This window comes from Orcinus orca, chromosome 19 (genome assembly GCF_937001465.1).
Source record: "Orcinus orca chromosome 19, mOrcOrc1.1, whole genome shotgun sequence".
Classification (NCBI taxonomy): Eukaryota; Metazoa; Chordata; class Mammalia; order Artiodactyla; family Delphinidae; genus Orcinus; species Orcinus orca.
Genome location: NC_064577.1, coordinates 47540855 through 47560498, shown reverse-complemented (window position 1 = coordinate 47560498; position 19644 = coordinate 47540855). Strand labels below are relative to the sequence as shown.

The following is a 19644-nucleotide window of genomic DNA, read 5'->3' as shown; positions in this document are numbered from 1 at the left end:
TGCATACTTGTAATTTTTGATAAATCATGCCTAATCCATACACTTAGCATAGTTCATATTTCATATGAGGATGAAACTTACTGTGTGGGGAATAAAAATTACAAAGGCAACAAGAACATCAAACATAATACCAAAGTGATATTTTCTTGTGCAAAGCATCAAAATAAGGACATCATAAAGTGCTAAGTCAAATAACTCAACAGCCAATTTAAGAAAGTAAAGCCTAAGAGCTATGTTTAAAAGATCTTTGCCTCTAAAAGATATAAACATCACTGTGGCTTTTTACCGTTAAATATGAGATTCACTTATGTAATAAACCTTCTCTACAGGGATTACGTTTAATACTAGGCTCATTAACAATACTATTATTGTTGCTTCTTCACATTTTTAACTTCTTTGTATTGCTTTAACATTTACTAAAGTCTAATGTCACAAGGAGCAGTCTTTTTTAAAAAAGGCTCTCATTTGAAAAATGGGGACACTATATGCTTCTCTTTTGGACCCTTCTCTTTTGGATCCATGAAATAAAGCCTGTAAGCATTAAAGTTCTATGAAAGATGCAAAATGAATATGCAAAATTACTGCCTTAATGAATTTCGGTTAAAAAAAGCCATGTCATAATGAATCTCAACCCTCCCGACAATGGTTACTGAGACTGTGTATTTAAGCTCTCAATTTGGGTTCTCAGGTCAGTACTGGTAGAAAATAGTAACAATGCAAAACTGACAGCTACTATGGATATACTAGCTGACTGTTTAGGCTAAACCAACTTTTTTTCTTTTCTTTCTTTTTTTTTAGGCTAAAAATTTCTTTCCATTTGACTGGAATTATGTTAATTCTATGTGGTATATATTTTGGCTTAGAAACTCTTGTAGCTATATATATATATATATATATATAAAATTAATAAGAAGTATAAAAATTATGTGGTACAGTTTGTATATTCAATATTTTAAGGTAAACAGTCTATGGGCGTTTATGCCTCTGGTGGTAAAAAGGCTGGAAACTTTTTACATACTTTAGGCCTAGGTTTAAGACCCTAGCTGGAGAAGCTCTGGAAATTCCTTGGGGAACATCAAAACGCCAATTTATTACTTAACAATGAAGATTTTAAACCATACCCAGTTGTCCAAAGGGGCCATTCTATATGGATAGAAAAGTATGTGACCTAACAATGACCATTCCTCTCTGCCGCCTTCTCCTTTATCTAATTAGGTTCCATGCTGGGTCCAGTTTTACCATTCCAACGACTATACTTAAATGACTTACTGACTAGCTTATTCAGCTTATAATTTTCATTTTTAGGTATGTTTTTCCTTTCTGAACTCATTCTGATTGCTAATATCCATTCCCTTTTCAATATCAGTATATATTTTACTTTGGGGCATATGTTTGTAACGATAATCTGAGTATATAATCTAGCAAGTGAAATTAATAGCACAGAGGCAAAGCTGTCCCAGAAAGTCAAGAACTCGTTACTGTGCCAATATTAGATTATGCCCTCCTGATATCACCTATAAAAGGTACCTATAAAAACTGTCAATGTAATACATGCCTGCAGAAAATAGCACTTGCTGAATGATTTATGAAAACTATTCACGTATTAATGGTATGTTATTCTTGAAATTAGCTGAGAATAAAATGTCAAAATATCAAATTTTAAAAAAGGATGTGGTAACAGTTATGTGAAGATAAGACTCATTTCAACTGCTAAATGTTTAAAACACATGCCAAAAAAACCCCCAAAATATCTCTTTACCCTGCTCTATTAGGTACTTTTCTTTTGCTTATTTGATGGTAAATGAAAATAAAAACTACAAAGGAATGTATTTTAAAAAATAAAATTTCACGAGAAATATTATTTAATCCATGACTTTTTTTAAATTGGAGTTTAGCTGCTTTACAATATTGTGTTATTTTATATTGTACAGCAAAGTGAATCAGCTATACATATATCCCCTATTTTTTGGATTTCCTTCTCATTTAGGTCACCACAGAGCACTGAGTAGAGTTCCCTATGCTATACAGTAGGTTCTCCTTAGTTATCTATTTTATACATATAAATCCATGACTTTTTAAAGAAGTCATTTAGAAAATTTGTAAGTTTCATCACATTGAATAAAATATGAACTAGTACATCAAAAGTAAAACTATTTTAAAATAATGAGAATGAAATGGTAAACTCATTTATTACATTTGTTTTTAGTGAATGGATTTTACTAACGTTAACATATTCATTTATACAGAAGATTTACAAGTTGTCATACTGACATTTACTAGAAGACAAAGAGGTTTCTTCCCCCCAAGATTGTCTAGACCAGAGCTCTTAACCCACTGTAAATTTTAAAACATCCAAATCTGTACTTAGCTTGAAGGAGGAGTTCAACATTCACTCTCTGCACACACACATAATGGTCAATTAAACACACAGGGACTATAAGTCACCTTCCAACAAAAGAAAAATTTTAAATTAAAACTACCTGGTTTCTTAGGGTGTGATACCGGAGTAGGATGCATCTTAGCGTCTCTGGAAAACCCATCTAAGTTTCCTTTTATGGCTTCCAAAGCATCATCTCTACTCTTCTCTCCTGTCTGGGAGACAATAAATGTATATATATTTCTTTACTTGTCTCTCACACTTCGTCCTAATCCACATAAGTTGAAAGAAAAGTGCAAATATTTGTCAATTTACAATATTTTTACCACATACTTCGGATAGTGAATTTTCCAAGTCAGAAAAACATTGACACAAAGCGAAGGCGTAAGACAACACTCTAAAGAAGATTATTAAAAGGCCCATTTAGAAATACTTTAGGCTACAGCTGTTAGATATTAAGTATCCAGTATTAATGCTTCCCAAGAAAAGATTACAAGCATAGCAAAGGCAGAAAACAAGAGCTGAGAAGATAATGGCTGCTATCCCATTCCCTTCAACAATAAAGTAACTTTACAGAAAAAGAAAAGTCCTTTGCTTTCGGACTTAGACAAAACCAAAACAAATCAACCACAGCCTCAGCTTGCGCTGGTGCCCACGTAACAAAATCCACTAAATGACTGAGAATAGGCACATTCAGGGGGGTAGGCTGTGTGCCAGAATACGTTACCTTGGGTTTCACACTACTCAGAAGTCTGAGCTTTTGCTTCTGCTCTTCAAACTGGCGTCTTTTTCTTTCTTCTTCTAAGAGCTTTTGCTGCTGTTCAAATCGTTTTCTGAAGGAAAAACAATCTAGTAAAGAGCCAGCTTCAGGGATTATCAACTGTTATATTCATATTTCTTCTACAAAGTCATCTTGCATTTCTAGAACTAAAAACTTCACTGATAATTATATCTAATTTTCTGAAGACTATCCTATTTCACCACTATATTAATTTCCAAATACATGAAATAAGTCTAAAAAGTGATTTACCTAAATTATAGACATGAATTTATTTCCTGTCTAATTTGCAAGGGGAGGAGACAACATTTTACATTCAAAGTAATTACAAAAAACAGAGAGGGAGGTAGACGAAATAAAAACACTCTCTGCATACAAAAAAGAAACTTTACTTGAGGAGGCAGTATCATACATAAGAAAGAGTAGTAGTTCTGGGACTCAGGAGGCCCGAACTCAGGTCCAGGTCTTACTGGTAACTGTGTAACCCAGCCTGACACTTGCTTATTTCTTTGGACCTCACTTTCCCCAGATGTAAAGTCAGAGGACTGAATTACAGGATCTCTAAGGTCCCTTCTGGCTTTAAACTTTTAAATAATAAGAGTATTTTAAAGTTTTAAAGGTACCGTAAAGGCACCGAGCTTCAAATCTGCACTACAGATCACGTGACAATTTTACAATTGATGGCTATCATGTATCTTTATCCTTGCATCCTGAGATCTCTTACTGCTGCTCCTCGGCAAACTGCTTCTGCATGTCTGGAGTGTACTGTGGGCCTGGAGGACGCATTCCAAGGAATGGTGCTTGTCCCAGGTAAGGCATTCCTCCTGCTGGTATTGGTCCCATTGGTATCCCTGCCTAGAAAAAAACAGACAAAGACTTAAGCTTAAAAAAAACACAATTTCTCCCTTTTCTTTTTCCTTTGGCTGCGCTGCACAGCATGCAGGATCAGTTCCCCAACCAGGGACTGAACCCGTTCAGGGACTGAACCCGTGCCCCCTGCAGTGGAAGCACGGAGTCTTAACCACTGGACCACCAGGGAAGTCCCCACAATTTCTCCTTTTAATTACTACAAAGAAAAACTGTAACTTCCATAAATTTTCTTATTTTTAATTAATGAACTATATAAAGGCATTTTAATAGAATATTTAATATTATTTATTAACAAACTATATAAATGCATTTTAATACAAGATTCAAAGAACACAGGCTAAAAATGAAAAGCTCCCCTTAATATCTTGCCCCTTCCATTTCCTTCATGTCTTCGAGGGGACCACCACTGCTAGAACAGTCTGAGGGCGTGCGTGTAAAATCTTTCAGTGTGTGTGTGTAAGGCTGTGTATGTGTACAACTCACAAGCTATATCTGGTGAGTTTACTGATCCATACTCTTTGAGAAGAGGTATCATATCTTACATGTCTCTGTACTTCCAGCAATAGATAAGCACCTGGCATATGGTAGTTATTCCACAAATGAGATTAAACAAATGAGATTAAACACGATTTTCCAATATGATAGGATAATGATTATTTTGATATTCATTATCATAGGCTTGGCTATCCAAACTTTCACAGAAAATATCAATAATTTAAAAAATCAATAGTAAATGACATATCAATACAACAGTATAAAGTTTACTGAAGTGTCCAGAAGTAAGAATGGTATTACACAACAGCTAACCACAAAATCTAATATGAATAATGATGATGATGATGATGATGATGAAAATGATGGCAATGGGTAATTTTTACTGAGTGAAAACTCCTGTGTTATTCAACCTTCTCCCTGAAAAGTTCCCCTTCAGTTCCCTAACTTGAAACTTGGCTGTCCCTGGAAGCCCTCTCATTTGGAGATTGCTACTTTTCTTCCAACATTTCCTGTAGACGGGCGATATTCCTCCTTGCTTCTCCTTAAACCCTTTTTCTCCTCTTTTCCTTCAAAAACCTGAACACATTTTAATTTCTTGCCATTAGACTTCATCATTTACTATCCTAACTTGTTTATGTCATCTACTGACCCTCAACTCCCTCACTCTTCAGCTAAAGGCTTCAGAACCTTGCTAAGGTCCATTCTACTCCTAAACTGCTCTTGGTGATGTCAATAATCATATGGATGACTCATCTAACACTGTGGCCTTTCAGGTCTCCTCATCACAATCATGTCCAACATACCATTCCAGTTTCCCATTCCACGGCCACCTCCCCTGATCATCCGCCCCAGTAACTGCATCATCTCCAAAATCTTGATTTTAAACATCCCAACACCTGACCACCACCTTCTATCCTTCCAGCTCATGTACTCCAGCAATTCTCTTATTTCATTAATACCTCCCTCCCATCCATTAATCTTACCACTTTCCCACTGTCCATCATCCTCATCATGTCCTCACTTCTCTTCTTGCTCAGCTTAGACTCCAGGATTCAATATTGAATGCCTCTGTAAACATCCTTAGCTCCCTTACCTCTGGCTTCCTTGGTATGGTCTCCTGGGAAACCTCATTCCTGGTTAGTCAACTAATCACCTTCTCTTATCCTTACAACCAAACCATTTAACCTTGCTGGAGAAAAAAACCTTGATGATTCACCTTAAATTCCTGACTACAGATCTCAAATGGATCCCCAATGCAGGAGTCTTATGAGGACTCCTACTGTGTAAGATTTCAACCCTTTGACATTTCTTGAGATTTGCTATGGCCCAGCATATTTCAATTTTAATAAATATTCCATGTTTGCTTAAAAAGAAAGTATTTTGCAATTGTTGGGAACAGTGTCCTATTTATCCACTAGTCAAGCTTGTTAAGAAGGTTTCTTTTTTTTTTTTGCGTGTACGCGGGCCTCTCACCGCTGTGGCCTCTCCCGCTGCGGAGCACAGGCTCCGGACGCGCAGGCTCAGCTGTCATGGCTCACGGGCCCAGCCGCTCCGCGGCATGTGGGATCTTCCCGGACCAGGGCACGAACCCGCGTCCCCCGCATCGGCAGGCAGACTCCCAACCACTGCGCCACCAGGGAAGTCCAAGAAGGTTGTTTAAACCTGTATCTTTACTGATTGTGGATTTGTCTATTTCACCTTGCTTTTCTGTCAGTTTCTGCCTTATACATTTTGAGGCCAGGTTATTAGGTGCATACAAACTGTTAATCTTTCTGGTGAATTTAATCTCTCATCAAAATGAAATATCCTCTTTACCTCCAGGTTTTTAAGGCTTTTTGCCTTAAAGTATATTTTGTTTGATTTTCCTTTAACAGAAATCATGTTACTGTTTCCCTCAAATAAAAAAAGTATTTCTTTTGAACTTATCCAAAATACCTTCTTGTTCTGAACCTTTACCGAGACAGTGGAACATTGTTTTAAGGTCTAGAAGTAATATAATATGTGTAAAGCACCTAGAACACTGTCTAGTACATATAAATAAATAACAGCTACGACAGAAATAATTATCTTTATACATTAGAAATATACTTTATACATTAGAAACAGTACTAATGACAGAATAGAACACTTTCAAAAACAGTAATGATTCAATTTTTTTCTGAAACAAAATAAGATTCCTCAAGCAAATACAGAATTAAGCAACTAGATAAGAAAAAAGAACACAATAGTTATAGGTATCATTTTACTGTGTTCCTGCCATATGTCAGCTATAGAACTAGGCATTTACATACATTATTCTCAATATATGTGTAAGATCATCAGAATTAGGGATATTTCTGATAATGATCAATAAGAAGACCTTAGTAATAACACTTATGAAGCCTGTACTACGTTCCAGGGACTTTTCTAAGTGCTTTACATGTATTAATTAATTTAATCCTTACAACAAATCTATGCAGTAGGTGCTACTATTATTCTCATTTTACAGATGAGGAAATTGAAGCAGAAAATAGTTAAGCATCTCACTCATTACTGGCAAGTGTCAGAGCCAGGATTAGACCCAGGCAGCTTCTGGTCCCCAAATCCATGTTCTCCATCATTATGCTATGCTCCCTCTCCAGCTACCAACAACCACCATAAAATTCAAATTTAAAAAAAACTTTTTTTTCTGTTTCTATTCATGTGCTCAGACACATACCTGCTCAATAAATACTAGCAGCCTGGAAGGCTTATGAATGGTTTCTAGTACTTTATAACTGGAATTCCAAGTAATATTGCTTAATTACTAACACTCCCTATTCTAAATCTTGAGTAGTAATGGCTATGCATACTTATTTTTAATCACACTATGGTTCTCTTGCTAAAAATTAGTACCAGAGTCCCAGTATTACATTTCTTTTTTTCCCCCAATCTATAATTTAATCAGTTCCTTATTTTTTCCAGTTTTATTGAGATGTAACTGACATATAATATTGTATGAGTTTAAGGTGTGCAACATGTTGATTTGATACACTTATATACTGCAAAATGATTAACACCATAGCATTAGCTAACACCTCTGCCATGTCACATAATTGCCATTTCTTCTTTGTGGTAAGGGATTAAAATTTCTTTTTAAAATTTTGACTCAGTTTACTCAAGGCACACAAAACACAAAAGAAACCACCCAAATCATATAGGCTAAAAGACAAAATGAGACATTCCACAAAAATAATAAAGAATGAAAGGAGGTGTTATTATGCATATTACCTTTCTATTTACACAATTCTGTTCTTCAAGAAGATTCAAACTTGCTAAATGGCATTTTGTGTTTCTCCTTCTCCTGAAAAGTAACTTTATACATTTCACAGAGTCTAATTTTATACATTCTTTTGAGATCTAGATAAACCAAAAGGTTAAGAGACACTAATCCTTAGCTATACAGTGAGTGAATAACACAGCAAAAGAAATAACTCAGAAATCTGAGATACATCCAATAAACTACTAAGAAGACTAAAAGATAAAGTTCACCCCAAGTTGAAGGATACTGAAGGCTACTGAAGATTTAAGTAAGTGGAGAGGTACGACAGTAAGACTAAAAGAGTAAAAATGTAGATTTCTTTTTTTAAAAATTATTTATTTATTTATTTAATATTTTAAAATTAATTTAATACATATTTTAAATTTTTATTTATTTATTTAATATTTTAAAAATTTTTGGCTGCCTTGGGTCTTTGTTGCTGCGCGCGGGCTTTTTTCTAGTTGCGGTGAGCGGGGGACTACTCTTTGTTGCGGTTCCCGGGCTTCTCATTGGGTGGCTTCTCTTGTTGCAGAGCACGGGCTCTAGGCGCGTGGGCTTCAGTAGTTGTGGCACTCGGGCTCAGTAGTTGTGGCTCGCGGGCTCTAGAGTGCAGGCTCAGTAGTTGTGGCACATGGGCTTAGTTGCTCCGCAACATGTGGGATCTTCCCAGACCAGGGCTTGAACCTGTGTCCCCTGCACTGGCAGGCGGATTCTTAACCACTGTGCCACCAGGGAAGTCCCCAAAATGTTAATTTCAATCACAATCACGACAGGTTTTATATGGAATTTGACAAGCTTATCTCAAAATTTATACTGAAGGGGATGTGACCATGAATAGCTATAATTCTTTAAAAGAAAAAGGAGGATCCACACTACAAGATATCAAGGCTTATCTTGGGCTAGAACAATTAAGACAGTAAGATGTTTATTGATGTAGAGATAGACAGGTATAGCAATGGGACAAATAGAAGAGCTCAAAAACTAATCCAAAGCATATAAAGAAATTTGATATTACAGGAGTAATCTTAGAAATCAACAGGTAAAGAATGGGCTGCTGGGCTTTCCTGGTGGCACAGTGGTTAAGAAACCGCCTGCCAATGCAGGGAACACGGGTTCGAGCCCTGGTCCCAGAAGATCCCACATGCCACGGAGGAACTAAGCCCCTGCGCCACAACTACTGAGCCTGCGCTCTAGAGCCCGCGAGCCACAACTACTGAAGCCCGTGCCTAGAGCCCGCAAGCCACAACTACTGAAGCCCGTGCCTAGAGCCCGTGCTCCACACAAAAGAAGCCACCACAGTGAACAAATAAATTAAAAAAAAAAACAACAATGGGCTGCTGAGAGCAATTCCCTGACAGTCCAGTGGTTAGGACTCCACGCTTCCACTGCAGGGGGCATGGGTTCGATCCCTTGTCGGGGAACTAAGATCCCACATGCCGCACAAAAAAAGAATGGGCTATTGATAAATGGTTTGGGGGACAACTGTCTACTCAAATGGAAAATAATAAAATTAGACCTTTCAGCCTCACACTGATACCAAAGAAAATTTCCAGGTAGGTTAAGGACCTATATATGAAAAGAAACTTTAAATTTTTTAATAAGAAAATACAGGAGAATATCATCATTACCTCAGGGTAGGATTATGTCTTAGAAAAGACACAAAAAGCTCAAACCATAAAAGAAATGATTTATCCATCTGACTTAACTTCTATAAAACATGACACCATAAACAAAATTAAAAGGCAAGCCAAAGTCTAGAAGGAGATATTGACAGCACAAATAACCACGAAGGTTAGAATCCAGAATATATAATGAACCCTTAGAAATCAATAAAACCAAAACAAAGAGCAAAAAATTGGAAGCAACTTAAATGTCCATCAATAGAAGAATATATATTCATGCAATGGAATACTACTAGCAGCTATATGAACAAACTTGGCATCATTCCACAACTGGGATAAATCTTGGAGAAAAACGATGTTAAATGAAAAAATCAAATGCAAAAGGGAACACACGTAAAATTTTAAAACCTAGAAATTATATAACATCCATGAATATTCAAACATATATTTTAAAAAGTACAAAATACATATGGAAACAATAAAAAGTGAATTCATGATAGTGGTAACTATCTCTGGGGAAGTAGAGGAAGAAAATTATACCTATATTGTTAAAGTCTTTTAAAAAATGTGAAGCAAATATGGCAGGTTAAAATTTGATAAAAGGATGACATGACTGTTTAAGTAGAAAATCGAAAGGAATCTACACAAAAATTCCTAGAACTAATAAGTGAGTTCAGCAAGGTTTCAGGTTACAAGACAAATACACAGAAATCAATTTGTATTTCTATATACTAGCAATGAACACATTAACACAGAAATTAACAATATAATGCCATTTACAATTACTCAAAAGAATGAAATACTTAGATGTAAATCTAACAAAACATTCACAAGACTTGTATGCTGAAAACTATACAATGCTGATGAAGAAACCAAAGAAGACCTAAAAAAATGGAGAGACATATCATGTTCATATATTGAAAGAATCTTCATATTAAAGATGTGAATTTCTCCCAAGTTGATATAAAGGTTTAATATAATTCCTACCAAAACTCCAACCAGAGCTTTTGTAGATCTAGACAACATTATTCTAGAATTTTATGGAAAGGCAAAGGAACTTAGAATAGTTAAAACAATTTTGAAAATAATAACAACGTGAGAGGAATCAGGCTTCTATAGAGCTAATGAGATTGAACCAGTAATGAAAATCTCCCAACAAAGAAAAGCCCTGCCCTGATGGTTTTGCTGGTGAATTATACCAAACATTTAAAGAAGAAATAACAGCAATTCTTCTCAAACTTTTCCAAAACATTGAAGAGGAGAGAGGTTATGCTATAAGGCCAGCATAACCCTGGTACCAAAGCCAGACAAAGACACTACAAGAAAAGAAACTACAGATCAATATCCCTTATGAACACTAACGCAAAAATCCTCAACAAAACACCAGCAATCAGAATTCGGCAGCATAGTAAAAGGACTATAAACCATGACCAATTGGGATTTATTCCTGTAGTGCGAGGCTGGTTCAATATATGAAAAATGATCCATTTAAATACCACATATTCATTTCAATGGATGCAGAAAAAGCATTTGACAAAATACAACCGCATTTCATGACAAAAAACACTCAACTAGGAACAGAAAAAAATTACCTCAACACAATACAGGTTATATATGAAAAGCCCACTGTGAACATCATACTCAAAGGTGAAAGACAGAAAGCTTTTTCTCTAAGATCAGAAATAGGGCAGGGGGTACTTCCCTGGCGGTCCAGTGGTTAAGACTACATGCTTCCACTGCAGGGGGCACGGGTTCAATCACTGGTTGGGGAACTAAGATCCTGCATGCTGCGCGGTGTGGCCAAAAAGAAAAAAACGAAATAGGGCAGGGATGCCCACTTTACCACTTCTATTCAAAATAGTAGTGGAAGTTCTAACCAGAGCAATTAGGGAAAAAAAGGAATAAAAGGCATCCAAGTTATAAAGGAAGAAGTAAAATGATCTCTGTTTGCAGATGATATGATCTTATTTGTAGAAAATCATAAAGAATCCACAAAAAAGCTGTTAGAACTAATAAACTAATTCAGCAAGGGGGAGGATACAAAGTCAACACACAAAAATCATGAGCCAACCTCACTATAGGGGTGTGGGAGCCAAAAGAGGTGAAGGAATGTCAGCAGAAACAATTAATCTTCCCACCAAAAAAAAAAGGCATAAAATGCTCAAAATTAAATGAAAAATGGACTGTTCTAGAACTTAAGAGAAATATACTGTTCAAATATTAAATGGAAACAAAATAAAGCTTTCAGATTGTATTTCTCCCTAAGCACTAAGAAAGTGAGGTATGTACCACCAGAAAAAACTTGACATTAAAATAATGTTTTTAAATCACGTGCATTTCTATACACAAAAAATGAACATCCAAAAAGGAAATTACAAAAACAATTCCATTTACAATAGCATCAAAAAAAAAAACAAACAAAACAAACAAACAAAAACTTAGGAACTAATTTAACCAAGGAGGTGAAAGATTTATCCAATGAAAACTACCAAAAACTGCTGAAAGAAATGAAAGAAGTCATAAATAAATAGAATCACAACGCATGCTTCATGGATTGGAAGACTTAATATTGTTAAAATGTCAATATTACCCAAAGCAAACTACAAAAGCAATCCCTATAAAAATACTGGTGACATTTTTGCAGAAATAGAAAAACCCATCCTAAAATCCATACTCAATGGGACTTCCCTGGTGGCGCAGTGGTTAAGAATCCACCTGCCAATGGAGGGGACACGGGTTCAAGCCCTGGTTCGGGAATATCCCACATGCCGCGGAGCAACAAAGCCCATGCACCACAACTACTGAGCCTGTGCGTCACAACTACTGAGCCCGTGTGCCTAGAGCCCGTGCTCCACAACAAGAGAAGCCACCGCAATAAGAAGCCCACGTACCACGACAAAGAGTAGCCCCTGCTCTCCGCAACTAGAGAAAGCCCACGTGCAGCAATGAAGACCCAATACAGCCAAAAATAAACAAAATATGAAAAAAATAAAAAACAGAAAGAAAACAGTATACCAAGTCCTCAAAAAATTTTTAAAAATAAAATAAAATTCATACTCAAGGGACCCTGAATAGCCAAAACGATCTTGAAAAACAAGAAAAATGGAGGACTCAGGCTTCCTGATTTCCTGCTACAAAACTACAGTAATCAAAACAGTAATGGTAGTTGCATAAAGGCATATAGACCAATGGAAAAGAATAGAAAGCCCTGAAATAAACCCTTGCATATATGGGTCAAAATGATTTCTGACAAAGGTACCAAGACCATTCTATGGGTAAACGACAGTCTTTTCAACAAATGGCGGTTTTCAACAAAATTGGACCCTTACCCAACACCATATACAAAAATTAACTCCAAATGGATCAGACCTAAAACAATAAAACTCTCAGTAAAAAACATAGAACAGAAACTTCGTAATACTGGATTTGGCAATGCTTTCTTGAATATGACACCAAAGGCACAGGCAACAAAAGAAAAAACAGACAAGGTGGACCTTCATGAAAATTTTAAAAATCTGTACATTAATAGGCACAATCCACAGAGTAAAAAGGTAGCCCACAGAATGGGAGATAATATTTACACATTACATATATGATAAGGGGTTAATATCCAAAATATACAGGAAAATCCTAAAACTCAACAACAAAAATCTCAGTTCAAAAATGGACAAAGGGGCTTCCCTGGTAGTGCAGTGGTTAAGAATCCACCTGCCAATGCAGGGGACATGGTTTCAAGCCCTAATCCAGGAAGATCCCACATGCCGCAGAGCAACTGAGCCCATGTGCCGCAACTACTGAGCCTGCACTCTAGAGCCCGTGAGCCACAATTACTGAGCCCACATGCCACAACTACTGAGCCTGCACGCCACAACTACTGAAGCTCGCGCGCCTAGAGCCTTGCTCCACAACAAGAGAAGCCGCCGTGATGAGAAGCCTGTGCACCTCAATGAAGAGTAGCCCCCGCGCGCCACAACTAGAGAAAGCTTGCGTGCAGCAATGAAGACCCAATGCAGCCAAAAATAAATAAATAAAATAAATTAAAAAAAAAAAAAAAGGACAAAGGAACTGAACAGACATTTCTCCAAAGATATACAAATGGCCAATAAACACATGAAAAGATTACTCAACATCACTAATCATTAGGGAAGTGCAAATCAAAACTATAATGAGATACCACCTCACAACCATTAGGATGGCTCCTATCAAAAAACAGAAAATAAGTGTTGGCGAGGATGTGGAAAAATTGGAACTCTTTTATATTGTTAGTGGGAATAAAATGGTACAGTTGCTGTGGAAAACAGTATGGAGGTTCCTCAAAAAATTAAAATAGAATTACCATGTGACCCAGCAATTCCATTTCTGAGTATATACCCAAAAGAATTGAGAGCAGAGTCTAAAAGAGCTATTTGTACACCCGTGTTCATAGCAGTATTACTGACAATAGCTAAAACATGGACTCAACCCAAGTGTCCAAAGACCAATGAATGGATAAGCAAAGTGTCATATATACATACAATGGGATGTTAGTCTTAAAAGGAAGGAAATTCTGCAATATGCTACAACATGGATAAACCTTGAGCACATTATGCTAAGTGAAAATAAACCATTCACAAAAAGACAAATACTGTATGATTCTACTTACATGACGTACTTAGAGTAATCAAAATTATAAAGACGTAGGGACTTCCCTGGCAGTTCAGTGGTTAAGACAAAATGCTTCCAGTGCAGGAGGCGCAGGTTTGATCCCTGGTCAGGGAACTAGGATCCCACATGCTGTGCAGTGTGGCCAAAAAAACCCCCCAAAACCCAAAAAATATAAAGACCTAAAGTATATAATGGTGGATGCATGGGGCTGAAAGGAGGGAAAAATGGGGAGTTACTGTACAATAGGTACAGAGTTTCAGATTTACAAGATGAAAAGAGTTATGAGGATGGATGGTGGTAATGGCTGCACAACAACGTGACTGAATTTAATACCACTGAACTGTATATTTAAAAATGGTTAAGGTGGTAAACTTTGTTATGTGTATTTTACTGCAATAAAGTTGGAGAAAACATGGGAGGAATCAATCTTACATAGCTACTGTAATCAAGACTAGTAGACACATAAGTCAATGGAACAGAACAGAGAACCTAGAAAAACACTCACATAAACATGCCCAACTGATTTTGGCAAAAATACAAAAGCACTCTGATGGAGGAAGGACAGCCTTTTCAACAAATGGTACTGGAGCAACTGGACATCCATCCAAAAAATAAACCCCAACCAAAGTTTCATACCTTGTACAAAAACTAACTCAGAATGGATTGTGGACTTAAACGTAAAATGTAAAACTTTTAGAAAAAATAAAAAAATATGAGAAAGATCTTCAGGATCTAGGGCAAGGTGAAGAATTCTCAGACTTACAGCAATGCATGTTTTATCAAGTGAAAAACTGATAAATTGGATTTCATCAAAATTAAAATTTTTTTTCTCTGAGAAGGACCTTGTTAAGAGGATGAAAAGACAAGTGCTATGGTCTGAATGTTTATGTCTCCCCCTAACTCATATGCTGAAATTCTAACCCCCAAAGGTGATGGTATTAGTAGGTAGGGCCTTTGGGAAGTGATTAGGTCGTGAGAGACAAAGCCTCATGAATGGGATTAGTGCTCTTAAAAACAGATCCCACAGAGCTCCCTAGTCCCTTCCCCCCGGGAGGATACAACTAAAAGTCTGTGACCTGTAAGAGGGTCCTCACCCGACTATGCTGGCACTCTGATCTTGGGACTTCCAGACTCTAGAACTGTGAAAAATAAACTTATGTTGTTTATAAGCTACCCAATCTCTGGTATTTTGTTACAGCAGCCTGAACAGACTAAGACAACAAGCTACAGACTGGGAGAAAATATGTACAACTCAACAGTAAAATTAAAAAATCCAACAAGAAAATGGACAGAAGACAGGAAGGGACATTTCACTGAAGAGAATGTAACCATGGCAAATAAGCACATGAAAAGATGTCCAGCATCATTTGTGTTAAAGAGAAACCAATATGGAGGCTGCACTTTGAATATACCCCTAGACCAAAGGCTCACAGTAACCAAAATGTAACACTGTCCTGAGTTCCCCCAAATGCTGACTGACTTTAAACAAAACCTAAGCTTTCTTCATGTCAATGTGACCTTACAGTTTCCTAGCTCATCAGCTACAAACAAGTAAGCTTAGCAATGAAAATGAAAGTAAGTTTCTAGAAAATAATCACAGTAGAACACAATGTACTCCTTCATGTTTCTAATGAACTGTAACTGCTGAAAGTACTTGTGGGTTTGAGGTCTCCCTGTTGGGGAATACTTTGTTGCTTGCCCAATAAAATACCCATATCAAGTAAAGCTCCTTGAATTTTCTTTTGACATCAGTCATTGGGGAAATGCAAATTAAAATCATGAAATATCACAACACACCTATCAGAATGGCTAAAATAAAAAATAACAACACCAAATGCTAGCAAGGATGCAGAGAAACTGGATCACTCATATATTGCTGGTGAGAATGTAAAAGGGTACAACCACTCTAGAAAACAGTTTCTGTAAAAACTAAACATCCAAATACCATGCCACCCCGCACTCCTGGGTGTTAATCCCAGAGAAATGAAGCCTTATGTTCACACAAAACCCTCTATTTGTCATAGCTAAAAAGTAAACACAGCCCAGACGTCCTTCAATGGGTAAATGGTTAAACAGACAGTAGTATACACAATAATGGAATATTACTCAGCAATAAAAATGAAGTACATGCAACAACTTGGATGAATTTCAAGGGAATTATGCAGAGCAAAAAAAAAAAAAGCCAATCTCAAAAGGCTAGTGATTCAATTTAGGTAACATTGTTGAAATCACAGAATTATAGAAATGGGAAACATATTAGTGATTGACAAGGGTTGGGGGGGTATGAAGTGGGAGGGAGATGAATTTTGCTGTAAAATGTCAACATGAGGAGATCCCTGGGGTGATGGGAATGTTCTGTATCTTGACTGTATCAATGCCAACATCCCGGCTGTGATATTATACTGTAGTTCTGCAACTTGTTACCACTGGGGGAAACAGGGAAAGGATCTCTTTGTATTATTTCTTATGTACATGTGTACAGATATTTACCTCAAAATTAAAAGTTTAACAAAAAATGTTTTGATAAAGCTGTGCAACTGGCTCACACATGTTCATCATATAGTCTATTCTTCCCTATATACTTGAAATATTTTGAATAATAACTTTAAAATTTATTCTAAATCTTGTGAAGTGTGTTCTGAGTTTGGGGGAGTGGAGAGGTAAGCAGCAACCAAGACTAATTTTCATCTTTGACTTTTATCTGAAAGTGCACCCTTCAAACATAATGGGTATTCCTCATACATGTCTGTGGTTGGTTAAGGTTATTAAGTTTGAGGGAGAAAAATAAGATCTGAATGAGTTTCTCCTTTAAGAACAGTGAGCAGCTTCCAAGCAGTATAATGCCTGTCAGCAAGAATAAAGGTTAAAGAAAAAGATTTTGGCTTCTTTACTTTAGAACCATTAATCCTAAACTCCTGATACTCAGGGAAATTATTTGGGTGACATCAAATCTGGTAGTTCACTTTCTTATTGTTTTTCTGCATGTTAGAGATCCTTATTGTTTTTGGTTGTTTCAAACTCTTAAAAAAATTTTTTTAGATAATTAGGCAAGTTATAAAACAATGTTTAATGTGAAAATTAATGATTTTAAAATTGTGGGCATTCCCTGGCGGTCCAGTGGTTAGGACTCCATGCTTTCATTGCTGAGGGCACGGGTTCAATCTCTGGTCAGGGAACTAAGATCCCACAAGCCCCCGCCCACCTAAAAACTGTATCAGTTCTTAAGATTCAGTGGTAAGTTTACTAAATCTTAATTAGAAACACATGGTATTCTTTGGTAGATTGTTTCCAATCACTTGCTGCCCTTACTATAAGATGACACATCCTTATGTGGTGTGCATTCCTCCTGGTATACTCTCCTAATGATGTTTTTGAGTCATACTACTTTGTGAGAAGTGATTGATAAATCCTGCCTCTGAGAGAAAGCTTTAAAAGACATCACAGGGTTTGGCCATCTCTGGGATGTCCTTGGTAAGGGTCTCACAATAAAGAGAACATGCAGCTGAATCAGCTAACTCAAAAAGGACACGTATCATAAATGAGAAATCTGTTTCTGTAAGTCACTGAGACTTGGGGATTTTTGTTTCTGTAGCATAACCTAGTGAAAGCTGAGTAACTTGGACTTAAAACCCACAAAAGCTCAATTTATTCGTATTTTCTTCTTACTGGAGGTGAATAAAGAATGATTTGGAAGTTTTCCTAAATCTTTACATACAACATAGAAGCTTTATTTGTTTAAATGACTTTGACATGACAATGGTTTAAACTTAAATTCTGATTGCTAACTCCCATTATTTATAATTCATATACATGTGCTATTATACTAATATATACATAAAACATGCAGGAATAGAAAGTTTTAAATAATTAGGTAAAAATGAAATATATGGCATTTAAAATATTAATAGTACAAAATCCTTCTGTTCTGGTTTATTTGTGACTGATTTTTTTCTTTTTCTTTCTTTCTTTTTTTTTCAATAATATAACACTTTGGATTCAGCCAAAGATCTGACTCCTGGATTCAGTTTAGTTGGTTTAAATGGGTATCACAGCTGAAGAAGATAATTTACCAATGTGGATAAAGCCCATTCCTTAGGCTGTACTTATTAATTAAATCATGATACTATCAATTTCACTCACCAATTCTAAAACCAAAACAAAAGCAAAACAAAACAACCTTATTTGCTTTAATTTACACTATCTATGATCACGACCAGCTACGCAGGGACACAAGCTCAGCATGCTAGCAGGAAAATTCTCTTCGGTTCCCCTGCAACTCTCATTCAGATTCCCATTTATGTCTCGTTTTAAGTGTTATTAATTTTTACCTAAATTCTCCCTTTTTTAAATATAAAATTTACAGAAAATTTGGAAGAACAGTATAATATATATTTTTTTGTTTTATTTTTAAATTTTTTGGCTGTGCCTAGGGGCTTGCAGGATCTTAGTTCCCTGACCAGGGATTGAACCCGCACCCTCGGCAGTGAAAACACAGACTCTTAACCACTGGACCATCAGGGAATCCCTGGAAGAACAGGATAATATTAACATTTTGCCCTATTTGTTCTGGGTTGTTTTTTTTAATATTTGTTTGTTTTAATATTTATTTATTTGGCTGCGTCAGGTCTTAGTTGCAGCACGCGGGATCTTTAGTTGCGGGATGTGGGATCTAGTTCCCGGACCAGCGATTGAACTCAGGCCCCCTGCATAGGGAGCATGGAGTCTTATCCACTGGACCACCAGGGAAGTCCCTGCTCTCTGTTTCTACACATACATACACTCTTTTTTTCTTTTGCCGAACCATTTGTGGGTAAACTGTAGACATAATTTACTTTTTTTTTTTTAAACAAAGAGAAAGTAAACATGAGGTTTATAAACTCCAATAAGTAACAGTACCTAGCTAGAATTTGGTAATGTTGTTTTGATTCATCATATTTATTTTTTGGTTACCCTCTTTATAACAAATGAGGTTTTCTATTTACTTAACAAGAAAAGATTCCTTTAAGAATTTGCTGCAAACCTAACCAATTAAAACTATTAATTAAATAATACATGGCAAAAATCATGAAGGTGATACTCAAATGACTAAAGGCTGGGAAACACTGGTAATTAAGAACTCAGACTCCAAAATGTAAGATAGCTTTGCTTTCAGTCTCTGTTCTGAAACAAGCTGTATGACACTGAACAGGGCACTGAATCTCTCTGACTGCAGTTTCCTTATCTATAAAATGGGAATAAAAATATTACTTATAGAGTTGTTATGAGGACTGAATGATATAATGCACACAATGGATACAGCACAGGTAAACAACAAATGGTGGTCATTATTATTATTACTGCTTATTACCATTATTCAAGAAAGAATGTTTTAGACAGAAACGGGGGTTGTGAGCCAATGAAAGCATGGAAACATAGTCAGACAAATATTAAAAACAGAACATGAAATAGTGTCATGCCACTGGAAAGATCATTCCTGATATTAATAATATAAGAAATAAAAAATTCTTGCCACTTCCGGCTCACTGTGTGCCAGGTACAATTCCAAGTGCTTTATATAATTCCTTTTTCAATTCTTTCT

The 19644-nt window shown here is 36.3% G+C and overlaps 1 protein-coding gene across 19 annotated transcripts in view; it reads right to left on the bottom strand.

Annotated features, from left to right (window-relative positions):
* Positions 1-19644, bottom strand: part of SYNRG (synergin gamma) — a 93041-nt gene that overhangs the window by 60700 nt on the left and 12697 nt on the right. For all 19 annotated transcript variants that reach the window (XM_033431548.2, XM_033431551.2, XM_033431566.2 and 16 more), the window contains exons 4-6: positions 3880-4010; positions 3105-3210; positions 2481-2592 (exon numbers count right to left, since the gene is read on the bottom strand). In XM_033431548.2, coding sequence (XP_033287439.1) covers positions 2481-2592; positions 3105-3210; positions 3880-4010 — 349 coding nt within the window. The remainder of the gene's footprint in view (positions 1-2480; positions 2593-3104; positions 3211-3879; positions 4011-19644) is intronic.